This window comes from Gadus chalcogrammus, chromosome 2, assembly GCF_026213295.1.
Source record: "Gadus chalcogrammus isolate NIFS_2021 chromosome 2, NIFS_Gcha_1.0, whole genome shotgun sequence".
Classification (NCBI taxonomy): Eukaryota; Metazoa; Chordata; class Actinopteri; order Gadiformes; family Gadidae; genus Gadus; species Gadus chalcogrammus.
In genome coordinates this window covers 15674329-15691141 of record NC_079413.1, presented here as the reverse complement: position 1 = coordinate 15691141, position 16813 = coordinate 15674329, and the positions used below count along the sequence as shown (strand labels likewise).

Sequence of the window (16813 nt, the reverse complement as noted above, 5' to 3'; positions counted from 1 at the left end):
ATCATTTCTCTTTTTTTTTTATTAGTTACTGTTCTTATTGTGTTCTTGTTAGTGTGATGTTTGAATAAACTTGCCTGTTGCAATGTTGGTATAATGTTTGTATAATTACTGTTATACAACTGTTACTGTTTCAATGTGACCCAGACCATATTTCTCATTTAACAAACATGTGTATCTTATAATGTGTTGCATGGCAGAGCAATTACGGTATATTCAATGGCTTAAAACAAACCCATCTGTAAAGATCAGTGAATGCATAGAAATCAATGACAAGTGGTGTAGATGGTTTTCCCTCTGTGCAAGGTCATTAGCCCAAGTCCTACAAAAAAATAACGACTGTAATAGCAAGGCAAGGCAAGGCAAGGCAACTTTATTTATATAGCACTTTTCATACACAAGGCAGACTCAAAGTGCTTCACATATAAACATTGTTAAAAGAAAACATATGCAAAGAAATGAGTAAAATAGAAAGTTAAAAAGGCTTTTTAGTAAGTAAAATTGAAAGTGAGTTAAAAAGGCATTTTAGTAAAATAAAGCTAAAGTATTTAAGATTTAGCAGAAAGCTAAAGCAAACATAAAAGTCTTCAATCTTGTTTTGAAGGTGCTCAGAGTTGGGGCAAGTCTTAAATCCTCAGGGAGTTTATTCCAGCTATTTGTTGCATAGTAACTAAATCCTGCTTTCCCATGTTTCGTGTTTACTCGGGGGATAATTAACAGATTGGTCTCAGAAGATCTTAGTGTTCTAGAAGGCTTATGTAGTGGAAGCATATCAGTTAAATATTTTGGGCCTAAACCATGTAGGGATTTATAGGTTAGCAACATGATTTTAAAATCAATTCTCTGACCTACAGGAAGCCAATGTAACGATTTAAGAATTGGTGTAATATGTTCAAATTTCTTGGTCTTTGTTAATACTCTAGCAGCAGCATTCTGAACAAGCTGAAGCTTCCTTAGAGTTTGTTTTGGGAGACCTGTAAGGAGACCATTGCAGTAATCAAGCTTACTAGTGATAAAGGCATGTACAAGTTTTTGTAAGTCTTCTGTGGACATGAGCCCTCTAAGTCTTGCTACATTTTTAAGGTGATAATATGCAGATTTTGTAACTGATTTACCTGATAGCAGATGTTGAAGTTGTTAAATCGTTAACTAACCATTTGTATGGAACAATCGGTTAAGGTCAGTTAAGTGCTTGAGTCTCGACACTTTAGAGAATGTCTAGCGCGCAACTTGAATAAGCCATGTGCGATATTACCCGGGCTCCAGCGCAACTTTCCTTACCAGGTGAAGCCTCAGGTAGCCTAGGACCATTCATACAGGAGCAAGCAAGAACGTTACCTTTTTCTGTCCTTGGTAAACGAAAAGACGGACAATCCGTTTCCACTGTAAGTGCAGTTTATCATTGCACATTTACGAGGCATTTCTTTTTTAAACTATCTTTATTTTCGAAAAATAGACTGACAGATTAAATGATATTGAGCGGGATATTGACTGTATTATTTAAGGTGGTCATACCGTAGTCTACCTACCATGTATATAACACATTGAACATTGAACACAAGAAATGGAAGAAATTCCATTTATGCCCATGTACTTTCACCATACATACTATCTAAAAAATAAAAGGACCTGCAGGAAAATATAAATACAGTACTCAAAAATTGAGTTAACACGTTTCTGATTGCAAGTCCGTCCCTGACCAATCAGCATTCATTAGCAGAATGCTAACGTGTATGGCCAACAACGGCCCAAACTGTAAGAAATCGAAAGGACATAAGTACTCACTCATTTGACTTTTGAACCATAATCTATATTGAACTTGCGGAATCTACAATAAAATTTGCGATATTTCAACGACAAGCAGGTGAAAGAGGCATAATTAGCCGTTTAGCCCCATAGACTCCCATTCAATCTGGACTCGCCTGCGATCACCCCCAGTGGATGTCTCATGGAACTACAACCAAAATCGGTACAATGGGGCATATAGGGAGTGCCCAGGCTCTTCGTAGACGGGCTCTGACGAATCTCTATAACTGCTATCTGCTGACGCTAAAAAAAGGCGGGTCTAATTTCTGATTGGCTAACTAAGCCAAACCAGTTGCCATGCGACTTTGTTGAGTTACAGGTGGTTTAACAAATCACACCATACTATTTCGATTCAATAATTTAAATGCATTCATTTGCAATATTTTCCATATATCTTTATCTCATTCTGTGGCACTATTTAGAAAGACAATACACAAGCCATGTATTTTTTACTGATTAGTAACAAACTTTTAAAAGGGTTTGTGATTTAAATCGAATTAAATGAAACGGTGTCATGTAAACCTGGATTACACATGTAATCAACACAAACCATATATGTTCTGCAACATCGTTCACCAGTAGTTAAGCACTTTAATTGTTGTTATAAAACCCCAAACCACTGTTGATGAAAGGCATATTAAAATTAAACAAAATCAAAGGCTTATCTTTCAAACAATGCATATCTCACAAACAGGCACTGAACACTGTAGAAATCGGACAAAAAAAAGAGCCGTCCACATCAACTCAATTTAAATGTTACTGATGGTGTTTTCATAAAACACATGACATTGTTATGGCAAGTGACCACAAGGAAGACTGCTTCAACCTCTTCAATTTGAATAAGTGGTGAATGCCATGCAGCAATCTGCCTATGGGAGCATCTCTGTGGTCATTCGCAAACCAATGAGTCCACTCGATGAATGAGAGATGGCTCTTTAGTGTCTTCTCTGTGAGGTATCCCTGCAGTCTCCACATCTGGGATTTGAAGGCTGACCAAGACCTGACCAGGTACCTCCAAATCTCCCCTTCCATACTGTAATAAAGAATCAGAAGACAAGAAAATAAACATTAGGACTGTCAATTAATGAACATTTCTAGAACATGTAGAACTCAAAGATTATTTTGTTTATTAGTTAAAAAAGGATGCTGGTCCTCTGGCCATTGTGTTTGGTCATATTGAAAAGAGAAAAAGGCATAGCCATAAATACAGTTAATAGGACGGGAGGGGACAGGCTGTTAGCTCCGGTTAGCACTTTAGCATCGAGCTAGCGGAGCTTCTGTCATTCAAATAACTCTGACATGTTGTTTACACCCAATTTATTAAAATATCCGGATTTAATCTGGCTCCAAAAAGTACAGTTAATAGGACGGGAAGAGACAGGCGCTGTTAGCCCCGGTTAGCGCGATGCTAAAGAGCAGCTCTACCGGAGCATGCCACCTCAACAGGTGCAAGTTAGCCTCCGGTTTGATATTCGCCGGATATTTATGGTTTATTTATGGATATATATGGTTTACCACCCAATCGGATTCATCAACATAAGTGCAATACATTACGGGCTTAGTATGTTTAGGACGGCGTATCGCGAAAATCACAAACACATGTTGTCGCCATCGATGTCTGTGCAACAACGTCATTTACGTTCTGGCTGCTACCTGTTTTAGGGACCGTCAACAAGTTACACTCACCGACTGGTGGCAGAGACGTTACCATGGAATTGTTTCTCGAAATAAATCATATAAAAATCACTAAAAAATACATTTTGTCACCTGATTGTAGTAGTAGTTGCCAATGGTGGGCTGCTACTTACTGCAGGTAACTTTGCTAATATATTGCATCATTGTTAAACGGAATGCAATTAATAATTTCAAATATAGTTTAGTCGATTTTTGTCAAATATTAAACTATTAACTGCATTATGATTAACTATATTGCAATATATTTGTGTGATTAATTTCCTGAAACAATTCCATGGTAACGTCTCTGCCACCAGTCGGTGAGTGTAATTTGCTGACGGTCCCTAAAACAGGTAGCCTGGCTCCGCCCGCCTAAGTACTTCCGCTCAATTTGAATTTCCCTTCAGTACTAGGTCTGGACCTGCTGTATGTAATTTGGTTTTCTGGGGCCGCTGTCACACTATATTTGTACCGGCTGCCAAATTTGTACCGGGCGCGTCATCAATACGTAATCCATTCCAAACCTGCCCGGCAACAGATGATCGTGTCGTCCGTTGCCTGGCAACGCACGATCGCGTCGAATGACGTGAAAGGTTCACGAACATTCGCGAACCGTCTATCTAGCGATCCGTTATCTGTATTGTGCTATTTCGTCCTTGACCTGCTTTAAACCCTCAGTTTACTTGCTAAATTTGATTAAACAATGAAATACAATACAAATATAAAGTAAAAACAAGTGTTATCTAGCGATCCGTTAACTGTACTATGTTATTTCGTCTTTTGCAACATGAGCGCGAATGTTTTCTGAAACCTGCCCGGCAACGGACGACGCGATCATCTGTTGCAGGCAGGTTTGGAATGGATTACGTATGGATGACGCGCCCGGTTCAAATTTGGCAGCCGGTACAAATTTAGTGTGACACCGCCACAGCGGCGCCCAATCAGCGAACAGAGGGCGTGTCTGAGAACAATGACGATGGCGTGTTGTCAACGATTAGACCCAAATTCGAAAGTTGACTGCATACATCATCTCTGGCCTTACTATAAAATATTGATTTACAATGTGCAATTTTTCCCTGATAAATTAAATTCGACGAACAAAACCTGCAGCTGTCGTTGACGGACATTTTCGTGCAGACGCGCAAGGTGTTTGGTTTGTGTACAACCTGCGCGTGATTCCCGGCGCATGACATACGTCACAACCAAACGTTAGCGATTGGTTATGGCAGATCCAGAGTGGCACTGGGCAGATCCAATCATTTTAAACTTCAACAGACACCCACCTTCAAGTGAGTTAACGTTTGTCAATTGATTAGGTCCAGACTCTCTGTACAAATGAAATGAAGTGAAGTACGAGAGTCTTGTAGAACCAGGCTATAAAACAGGTAGCAGCCAGAACGTAAATGACGTTGTTGCACAGACATCGATGGCGCCAACATGTGTTTGTGATTTTTCGCGATACGGTGTCCTAAACCGTCCTCAACATACTAAGCCCGTAATGTATTGCACTTATGTTGATGAATCCGATTGGGTGGTAAACCGAATATCTGGCGAATATCAAACCGGAGGCTAACTTGCACCTGTTGAGGTGGCATGCTCCGGTAGAGCTGCTCTTTAGCATCGCGCTAACCGGGGCTAACAGAGCCTGTCTCTTCCCATCCTATTAACTGTACTTATGGGAGAGAGCCCTATTACATCCGGATATTTTAATAAATTGGGTGTTATAGGTTTTAAACAACATGTCCGAGTTATTTGAATGACAGAAGCTCCGCTAGCTCGATGCTAAAGGGCTAACCGGAGCTAACAGCCTGTCCCCTCCCGTCCTATTAACTGTATTTATGGCTATGCCTTTTTCTCTTTTCAATATGACCAAACACAATGGCCAGAGGACCAGCATCCTTTTTTAACTGATAAACAAAATAATCTTCTGAGTTCTACATGTTCTGGAAATGTTCATTAATTGACAGTCCTAATGTTTATTTTCTTGTCTTCTGATTCTTTATTACAGTATGGAAGGGGAGATTTGGAGGTACCTGGTCAGGTCTTGGTCAGCCTTCAAATCCCAGATGTGGAGACTGCAGGGATACCTCACAGAGAAGACACTAAAGAGCCATCTCTCATTCATCGAGTGGACTCATTGGTTTGCGAATGACCACAAAGATGCTCCCATAGGCAGATTGCTGCATGGCATTCACCACTTATTCAAATTGATGAGGTTGAAGCAGTCTTCCTTGTGGTCACTTGCCATAACACTGTCATGTGTTTTATGAAAACACCATCAGTAACATTTAAATTGAGTTGATGTGGACGGCTCTTTTTTTTGTCCGATTTCTTCAGTGTTCAGTGCCTGTTTGTGAGATATGCATTGTTTGAAAGATAGGTCTGAAAAAGTCGGGTCGTCTTATATTCTGGGTCTAGTATTCAGAGCGCAGTTTCTCTTCTTCGCCTCTACATTTAAATGTCAATACACATTTGCGGCCGCAGGTGGCGCCAGGAATTGGTTCCGGGAAGAAGTAGTCCAGCATCCTTAACAACCAGACCGTTACCGGTGTTTAAAAAGCATTTAGAGACAAGTGGCTCAAAAGTGGGTCAGGTCAATCAACAACAGCGGAGGAGCTATGATGCCAATTTTTAAATAATGGTTGTCAATACAACAACTGCCAAGCTGCTAAGAATTTCGGGGTCACGGAGTGTAACGTAAGAAGATGGCGAGCACCTAAACAACGTCTCAAAGATGCCAACAGTCAGCGCAAATCCTACCGTGGTCCTCAAAGTGGTCGTTTCAGTGAGGTTGACCGGAGAGTTTTTGAATACGTCAGAGAAAACGCGCTTTGGGAGGAGCCGCAGGAAGCGGAGCAGCTGGGGAGCGATGACAGCGAGAGCGAACGCAGCGGGGCAGAGGACGCGTGTGAGGAATAGAGAGACATCGGAGGAGAAATTTGGCGAATTTTAGTTAAGTTTAGTTAAATATGTGGCCTGTATTTTCTCTGTTATTTAAAAATATTCACAATGTTGCTTGATTATTGCTTGATATTCATTTTGAATCATACTGTAGCCTACATATTTTGCGTTGAAAGTGCCGTAGCCTTTACTGGCATTATTATTATTGTCATTAATATAACAAGTGTTTAATTCACTGTGTTTTTAAAAAAAAAGAAGTTCTTTGTTCTGCAAATGTGGTCTGCAAATCTTTTTTTCTTAACGTTTGTGTTGAAAAACGGGGGTCGTCTTATAATCAGGGTCGTCTTATATTCGGACCAATACGGTATATGGTAAGAGCCTGGTAATACCATGGAAACAAACAAGGCTTCCTTTTACAGTACAGTTTCAGCTTAATTACTGGGTAAATTGTCGTGTTTTAAATGGTAACGTCGCAGAACGTACATGGTTCAAGTTTGTGTTGACTGCATGGAAAAGGGAATGTATTACAAATTATATGGTAAGAACCTGGTAATACCATGGAAACAAACGAGGCTTCCTTTTACAGTACAGTTTCAGCTTACTTACTGGGTAAATTGTCGTGTTTTACTTGGTAACGTCGCAGAACGTACTTGGTACAAGTTTGTGTTGACTGCATGGACAATGGAATGTATTATAAATTATATGGTAAGAACCTGGTAATACCATGGAAACAAACGAGGCTTCCTTTTACAGTACAGTTTCAGCTTACTTACTGGGTAAATTGTCGTGTTTTACTTGGTAACGTCGCAGAACGTACTTGGTACAAGTTTGTGTTGACTGCATGGATAATGGAATGTATCTATTATAAATTATATGGTAAGAACCTGGTAATACCATGGAAACAAACGGCTTCGTACCCAGTATTTAAGAAGATGTACCATGACACTAGAGGAAAACTTCCTGCAGAGGTTGTTACCAGGTAAGTAATTCCATAGTGGTAAATCGAATAAACCCTTTCTAAATGGGTTTAGCTATGAATAATAACTAAGAAAAAGTACTTTATTGGAAAGCACTATGCTAATTTCTAGATAGTACATCATTAAATTTGGGCTGTTACCAACATAAACCTTGGATAATAGGTGTTTATAAGAATTGGTTGCCTAATTTCCTAGGAAGTACACTATCGGAGTTATTACCAACCTAAAACAGTTACAACTACACGCTACTTAGTTGAGTTGATGGGTAATAGTGGAGGTTTTACTTAATACTTCAGCTGTAATTCCTCTGTATTTACCTTCTTATTACCAGTGGTAATTACACAGTAATACACTATAATTTACCGGATAATTCCTCTGTATTTACCTTCTTATTACCAGTGGTAATTACCCAGTAATACACTATGATTTACCATGTATTTATCAGGTAACTACCTCTGTATTTACCTTCTTATTACCAGTGGCAATTACCCAGTAATACACTATGATTTACCATGTATGTACCGGGTAAATACCTAGTAATTAGGGGACTGTAAAAGGAAGGGTTACCTTTTGTTTTTTGGCAGATTACCGGCAGAATGTTTTTTTCGGCTTACCGCCAACAACTGTACAGGAGTGTGTAATACTGCACGTCGTAGAATCTGTACTTAAAAATAAATGAATAAATAAATAAAAATAATAGCAATAATTATATTATTTTCATTATATCAGTATTTTTAAGAAAAAGAAACAAGGCTTTAAGTCTCTCCCTTGTCATCCCCTTTTCTTCAAGTATAACATGAATTGAGTTCTCTTCTTCCGTTGTCTGCCATATTGCAGATTATATCAATTTATTATATATATAACATGCAAAAATAACATGTTCTACAGCTTCTTTATCTTGGCATTCTATGCATGATCCATAACCCCTTCCTACTATTTGTAAGGTTGCATTCAAATCTGTATGTCCTAATCTTAGTCTGGTGTAAACCACTTTTTCCCTTCTGCTTAAGCTTGTTGAATTTACCCTTTTCCCTGTCACATTCATCTTTACTTTATGGTAGTGTCTAGCATTACGTTTATTTAAACACACCCACACACGTGAAACTCATGACCCACCAACATGAACACCTCGTTGGCGGTGGTGGTGTTCGCAAACTCCCCTCACCGAGGTTCCCTCTACATCATTTACCACACTCAGGAGACGCTACGCACCAATTAGCGACAGTCAGAACCTTCTCAGGATCCTTTGCGGCACTCGGAACGTCCACGATCGCCACAATACATCAAGCAGGCTAACGAACAAATTCTGTGCCCTTATTTATGTGGTCGTTTCCGATTTGAATAATTTGTCTCAGTGCTTTTAGGATCAGCACATCAATGTCACTATTCAAGTCGTGTTCTTCGTGGTAATTCTTCACAGGAAAGATGTCAGTTAAAGGAATTCCCAGCTTACTTTGGAGCTCCTCCATCTGAAAAAAGCAGCAGTTTTAACTAATGATGTGTGACCTTTAAGATTTTTTTAAATTAATAATAAAACAATAATAAAACACAGAAACAATAAATAAATTATTCAACATCAGTCACATTTGTTGTCCAAATAGAGCATGGAAAGTAGTTCTTTCCAAATGGGATCAATGTCCAAAAAATGTTTTTGTATTTCCATTCCAATATCTAGCGGCATATTAGTAATACAAGAAAATTCACGGAATCATGTTCATAGAAACATATCAACAGCATGTGAAGGCTGTTCACACAAAGTAACATCATGTGAAAGACAGCTGATGTTAACCATGTGCCAACCACATATAGGACCTCCCATCCACACATAGGACCTCCCATCCACACATAGGACCTACCATCCAAGCATAGGACCTACCATCCACACATAGGACCTACCATCCACACATAGGACCTACCATCCACACATAGGAACTACCATCCACACATAGGACCTCCCATCCACACATAGGACCTCCCATCCACACATAGGACCTACCATCTGAACAAAGGACCTACCATCTGAACAAAGGACCTCCCATCCACACATAGGACCTACGATCTGTATATAGGAGCTACCGACCTATGCCTACCATCTTAACAAAGGTGCTACCATCCTATCATCCACACATAGGACCTACCGACCAAAGATATGACCTAGCATCCACACATAGGACCTACCATCTTCTTGATGTGCTTGCTTTTGTAGACATTTTTTATACTTTTTTTAACGATTGGACAAGCTTCATCAATTTTTGTCAGAATGGCCATCTGTGGAATGTCTTAACACAGACAGAACAGAAACATAGGTCAATATTAGCTTTGTTCTCAAAACTAGCAACACTAACTATGCTTCAAACAAAACCCTGTTACGCACATGGAGGAACTCCCCTATTCTCACCATAGTCTCTGGCAGCTGTTCTGATGATTTGCATCTTGTTCAGGGTATCATCCTTCAGAAAAGGCACAGCATTGGCAGAAACAACACAGACCAGTATGTCTGCCATGTCATTTCTATCAGGGTTCTCGTTATAGCCTTCATCGGACGGATGCAATGCAGATGCAGCATTGAACTGAAATTTGATGCAAAATAAACTGTTGATTGATGGTCATATTTCATGCACTATGACTATGACTACCCCACTCAGAAAGGTTTTCACACACCGATGATGGACAGGCATGATGGATTCTCTGAACCAATCACAGAAGTGATGCCCTGAAATTTTGTGGGAGAGGTCTAACGTCTAGATTGTGTTGGTTTCAAGAATTCCAGCCAGCCTTATTTTCATGGGATAATAATAATGCATATCATATTCCATTGCTGACAAGTCGACACCAACTACCACACGCTGACCCGGAAGCCCAAAATAATCTTAATTTAGTTACCATGGAGACTCATTACAGCATGTAACAAGAATCCTGCACACGTGCACTCAGGATTCCTTTTTGATGACATCATACACAGTTCCTCCACTAAAAACATCCCCACTCCATAACTCCTGTGAAGCTCTTATTTTGACCCTGCTCATCCAGATTGAAATATTTGGTTTTGAAAATGAAAACGCTGGCTTGAGTCCCAGTTGGAGTCAGAGTTTGGGTTTTGTTAAAGATGTCCTTACCTGCTTCTTGAAACACGGCCCAGATCTATGAAGACTGAAGAAATATATACATAGACCAAAACATTATACCTTGTAACCCTCTTTCAGGTGTCCTTGCATGGCGTGTTTGATGTCCTCTTCACAGACTCCTCTGATGCCTTCCAAGCCCATGGCGTCGTTGAAGACGAACGGGTGATATCGGCCTGCCTTCCCTTTTTGGATTTGATGTGTTTTGTACTATTAAAAGAGTGCAATTTTATTTCAGTATTTCCCATATTAGATAATGATATTGATAAAACTGTGTCTACAAAGAGTATTGTATACACAGTTATACAAAACTCTTCGTAGATAAAGAGTTGCCAGGAACAATATACCGTGACAGTGAAGGTGTCCCCACTGCTCGAGGCTGCTGCAGGACGGCTTATCCTGTTCTGACAAACACTGTCAACAGAATTAATGAAACTGGATTTTCCACTTCCAGACGGGCCATAGAGCAGAATCCGAAGGTGCTTTTTGGTGCCCTCTTCGAGGCTGAACGAATTCAGCCACTTGACTTCCTCTTCTCTATCGCTGTTTAAAAATATATATATTTGCACAGAACCAAATTAATATTTGTTTTCAATGCGTTACATATTCAAGATGCAAAGTGTAGAATTAAGTGGCGTTTAGCAGAACGGCAGAAATGTTGAGTTTTCAAAGCTTTTTTGTGTTTTCAAAGCCTTTGAATGAGCCTTTATATATAATTAGAGACCTGGCTGTTTCCCAATGTGAAGGCTGCAGCATTGCTAGGACGCGTCCTTGCTAGTCGCATCCTATGGAGATGAGACTAGAGTGCTAGCTCGAGTGCTTCCTAGCGTTTGTAACGTTCAGACTTTGGAACGACTTGCTAGTGTGGAAGCGCTTCCGCTTTTTAATACTGCGTTTACGCTCGTAAACACATGTGCGCTTATGAAGAAAACATGGCAGCAATCAAGTTGATCGATATTTATTTGACTTTTGTCTGTTATGAATGCGGTCATGTCTCCTTCGCGAGGAGCCTCTTTGAGCAAGTCACAAAAGCTTTGTTGCGGTTGCTCGATCTTTATTTAAAAAAAAAATTCATTCAATTTTTTATAAAACTAAGTGAAATTGTCTGAGAACTTAATTCATGCATCACATTTACAGTATGGTTGATTACTATTATGCAGTGGGGAAAAAGACCAAGAAAGTTATGATAAACATGCATTTATTTGGATATATTATTTAACTGATCTGATTCATTCATATATACCGACAATCTACCAGTGCTTTGAACACATAAGTATATTATATAAAATACAGTTATATACGTTCATTACAAATTACAAACATTGCAAATGATCGGTGGTGCATTTATTTGACAACATGTTTGTGGGTCACCCTTAGGTGCACAAAAGCCTCCGTTTGCTGGGCTGACCCTAAAAAAAAGATTAAACACAAACATAAATAGATATACATAAATAATGTTATCTTGTGAGCGAGTAAATTTACATTGTTGACAGTGGTGTTTAACACCATAGCTACGTCCATGCAAAATATAGCAACGTATCATTAAGTTGCAAAAACGTTTGAAAAGTGGCACAGGTTTTAAGCTTGATTATTTGCATTAACATGATGAATCTATAAAAACCAATACGGCACAAAATATTTCTGAAAACTTGAATATAACTTCACTTACATTTGAACGTGTACTGCTTTCCCTCTGCCATTTTTATATATATATATCCCGTGCAGCGTGTGAACGCAGTGGATTGTGGGTAGTTTTGGCTCGTCTAGGATGCAGCGATGCATCCTTGAAAAATCTCGGAATTCCAGAGCCCGTCTACGAAGAGCCTGGGCACTTCCTATACGCCCCATTGTACCGATCTTGGTTGTAGTTCCATTAGACATCCACTGGGAGTGATCGCGGGCGAGTCCAGATTGAATGGGAGTCTATGGGCCTAGTCAAATGAATGAGTACTTATGTCCTTTTGATTTCTTACAGTTTGGGCCCTTGTTGGCCGTACACGCTAGCATTCTGCTAATGAATGCTGATTGGTCAGGGACGGACTTGCGACTGATTACGACCAGAGACCCCTCTTGATGGCATCTGAAGCTGAAGCACATCGGAGGCTTTCCGTCGAAGTTAATTTTGCATACTGTATTTATATTTTCCTGCAGGCACTTTTTATTTTTTATAGTTATGTATGGTGAAAGAACATGGGTATAAATGGAATTTCTTCCATTTCTTGTGTTCAATGTGTTATATACATGGTAGGTACGGTATGACCACCTTAAATAATACAGTCAATGTCCCGCTCAATATCATTTCATCTGTCATTGTCTATTTTTCGAAAATAAAGATAGTTTAAAAAAGAAATGCCTCGTAAATGTGCAATGATAAACTGCAGTAACAGTGGAAACGGATTGTCCGTTTTTTCGTTTCCCAAGGACAGAAAAAGGTAACGTTCTCGCTTGCTCCTGTATGAATGGTCCTAGGCTACCTGAGGCTGCACCTGGTAAGGAAAGTTGCGCTGGAGCCCGGGTAAAATCGCACATGGCTTATTCAAGTTGCGTGCTGGACATTCTCTAAAGTGTCGAGACTCAAGCACTTAACTTACCTTAACAGATTGTTCCATACAAATTGTTAGTTAACGATTTAACAACTTCAACATCTGCTATTACAGTCGTTATTTTTTCGTAGGACTTGGGCTAATGACCTTGCACAGAGGGAATACCATCTACACCACTTGTCATTGATTTCTATGCATTCAGTGATCTTTACAGATGGGTTTGTTTTAAGCCATTGAATATAATTGCTCTGCCCTGCAACACATTATAAGCTACACATGTTTGTCAAGTGAGAAATATGGTCTGGGTCACATTGAAACAGTTGTATAACAGTAATTATACAACGGGGGGCCTAAATCCAGCGATCTGATTGGTTCCTAACTGTTGTATAATGAGCGTATACATAACTGCTATGACGCCCGATCATTTTGTGAAAGTTTGCATATCACTCCGCGCCTGGAAGTAGAAACAGTTACAAAGTAAAAAATATGTTGAACGATGGAGAGGGTGTAAATGTTGTTGCTCCGGGAGTGAGCAAGGCGATGGAGAGACTAACGAAAGCTTAGGCACACGGCGAGTGAACTGCTCCATAGGATAAATTGCCGGCGAACCGCTCTATCCGAGCCTTATCTCGGAGGGACGCTAAAGTGTGTTGCATAGCGACCCTCGTGCATTTTGAAGGCAGCCAGAAGGGACTACTTTTTTGTATTCTTTAATAAAACGGCTACTTCGACTTTCTTGGTTTCTTTTTAAATGCAGTGTGTCTATGACTTTCGTTTTGCCATAATAGTAACCGTTGTATAAAAGCAATAGATCACTTCAGTCAGTGGGGTCGCCGGCCCTCCGCTGCGCGTCGGGGCCGGACAACGCCCCTTAACAGTGGTATAATGAGCACATACCACAGCCTGTCGTGATCTATTGCTTAATTATACAAACATTATACCAACATTACAACAGGACAGTTTATTCAAACATCACACTAACAAGAACACAATAGGAACAGCAACTAATAGTAAATAAAAAAAAAAAAAGAGAAATGATTTAACAACACTGAACAGAGGCAGAGAAAAAGGACAGAGGAAGAAGACTTGTCCTTTTTCACAGCATCAAGGTCCAACTGTAAAGATCAAGAAAGGAAGCGGCATGAGGAGGAGTGCAACAGAACACTGCTCTCTAGGAGATTGTTTACTGATGTAAACTAAGTTGATGCAGTGTTAAAATAATGACTCTAATCCAGGTTTCTATTTCAGGAGAAAGAAATAGCTCATAATCGTTACTAAAAAAAAATCTTTATCATCTGCACTAGTGAGGATTAAAAGAAACACTCTCTGTAAGTAACATACATATGTAAAACATTTGCGCATTTCTTCTTTTTACATTAGCTCACTAAACTCTGTAACTATTGTATTAAGCAAAAAAATGCCTTACCTCCAACAGCTGGAGTTATCGTTGCGGGGAAATGCGGAAGTGCTTAAGAAACTGCTGTAAAGCAGTACCTCTGACAGTATGACAATGTGTGACGTCATCGCATGTTTTTAACGCCTTTTTAGAATAGATACGTGACCTTAAAAAATGCAATATTCAGCTGAGTTTATTATCTTAGCCCCTCCTTTTGAACGCAACTTTCAAATTACTTGACAAAAAATTACATCGTGAGAAAAGTGGATTCTGAGGATAAAACTCCATAGGCTCCAATTCATTCTGGACTCGCCTGCGAGCGCCCCGCGTGGACAGAGATTATTACTGCAACCAGTCCAGAAAACCGGAACTAACCAGCGAGTGCCCATTCTCCTCATATTAGACAATCTCTGGGAATTCTCAAAAACAAAGGATGCGAAAATGGCGCGGCTTTCGAATGTCCTCAACATTGGAACAGTGCTTGTCGGCGTTCAATGACGTAGCGTCCTTAAAAGGGCGGCCGTTGAGCATGCTTCCTTGACATTGGGAAACAGCCAGGGGTCCCCTTCAGGGAGCTACCATAGCCATATTTCTACAGTAGCCCAGAACGGACAAACTGCTCTAGAACTGGTTAATCAACAGCTGCACAGACGGATGTCCACACACACACAGGTGCATCTCAATACATTTTTAAAATTGTGGAAAAGTTAATTAATTTCAATGATTACATTTAAAGAGTGAAACTGATATATTTTATAGATTCATTGCATCCAAAGTGAAATATTTCAAGTCTTTAATTGAAATAATCTTGAAGAATATTGCTTACAGCTTATAAAAAACAAAAACTCAGTTACTTTTAATATTGTAAAAAGTTTAATATTGTAGACTATGTGTAACACTCTTATCAACTAATTACCTCAAAACACCTGCAAAGGTTCCTGAGTATTTTAATAGATCAGTAGGCTTCACAACATGGGGAAGATTGCTGTCCTGACAGTTGTGCAGAAGACAGTCATTGACACCCTCCACAAGGAGGCTAAGCCTCAAAAGGTCATCGCTAAAGAAGCTGGCTGTTCACAGAGAGCTGTATCCAAGCATATTTATACAAAGTTGAGCGGAACGAGAAAGTGGGGTAGAAAAAGGTGCATAAGAAACAGGGAGAACCGCAGCCTGTAGGATTGTCAAGCAAAGGCGATTCAACAATGTGTGGGAGCTTCACGATGAGTGAAGTGAGGCAGGAGTCAGTGCATCAAGAGCTGACACACACAGAAATATCCAGGACATGGGCTTCTACAACGTCACATCCCTTGTATCAAGCCACTCCTGACCCAGAGACAACGTCAGAAGCATCTTACTTAGGCTAAGAGAACTGGTCTGTCGCTCATTTCATTTGGAAATAAAAGTCCCAGACAGTCTGGAGGAAGAATGGAGAGGCACAGCATCCAAGTTGCTTGAAGTCCAGTGTGAAGTTTTCAGTCAGTGATGATTTGGGGAGCCACGTCATTTTCTGGTGTTGTTCCACCTTGCTTTATCAAGTCCAAAGTCAACGCAGCTGCCCACCAGGACGTTAGAGCAGTTAATGCTCCCTTCTGCTGATTAGCTTTATGGAGATGCTGATTTGATTTTCCAGCAGTTTCCACTGTCAAAGTACCAATCCCTGGTTTAATGACCATAGGATTACTGGGCTTGATTGGCCAGCAGACTCGCCTGATTTGAACCTCATAAAAAATGTATATCTGGGGTATTATCAAGAGGAAGATGAGACCCGAGACCCGACAATGCAGATTTGCTGAAGGCTGCTATCGAAACCACCTGGGCTCCATAACACCTCAGCAGGGCCACAGGCTGATCGACTCCGTGCCACATTGATGAAGTCATTCATGCAAAAGGAGCCTCAACCAAGATCTGAGCACACATACAAGAACATACCTTTCACAAGGCCGACATTTCCGAATTAAAAATGTATTTCTTACTGGTCTTATGTGATATTGTAATTAACATAATATAAATATAATATATGAAAGAATATAACAATTATATTATTATTTTCAAATTAATTAACTATTCCACAATATTCTAGTTCATTGAGATGCACCTGTAAGTGTCCCAGAGGCGTCACCCTCTCTCGGACATGGACCGCTGGTCAGACGGAGCTCCACACATCCACACATTGTGATGCTATAGTAAGTTTTTACAAAAGCATATACTTCAAGTTGCCCGAGAAGTTTGACTCGGCTCCTCATACAGCCAATGAAGATAACTTTATGAATAAATGAAGAATCAGCCATTGTTAAGATAACCTTGTTAAGTGTTGAGAAATACCACTTACCCCCAATTAATGTTGATCCAAGCATTTTTAAGAGCTGAGGGATATCGATGTCTGGCATTAGAATGTTG

General features: G+C 39.9%; 1 protein-coding gene across 1 annotated transcript; it reads right to left on the bottom strand.

The window, feature by feature from the left end:
- Positions 1-8285: 8285 nt before the first annotated feature.
- On the bottom strand, positions 8286-10624 carry LOC130376043 (interferon-induced protein 44-like). Its single transcript, XM_056583245.1, has 4 exons — positions 10541-10624; positions 9754-9925; positions 9534-9634; positions 8286-8824 (listed from the first exon to the last, which is right to left on the bottom strand). Exons 1-4 carry the CDS (start codon positions 10619-10621, stop codon positions 8648-8650), a joined length of 531 nt encoding a protein of 176 aa, XP_056439220.1. The 5' UTR covers positions 10622-10624; the 3' UTR covers positions 8286-8647.
- Between the last annotated feature and the right edge of the window lie 6189 nt (positions 10625-16813).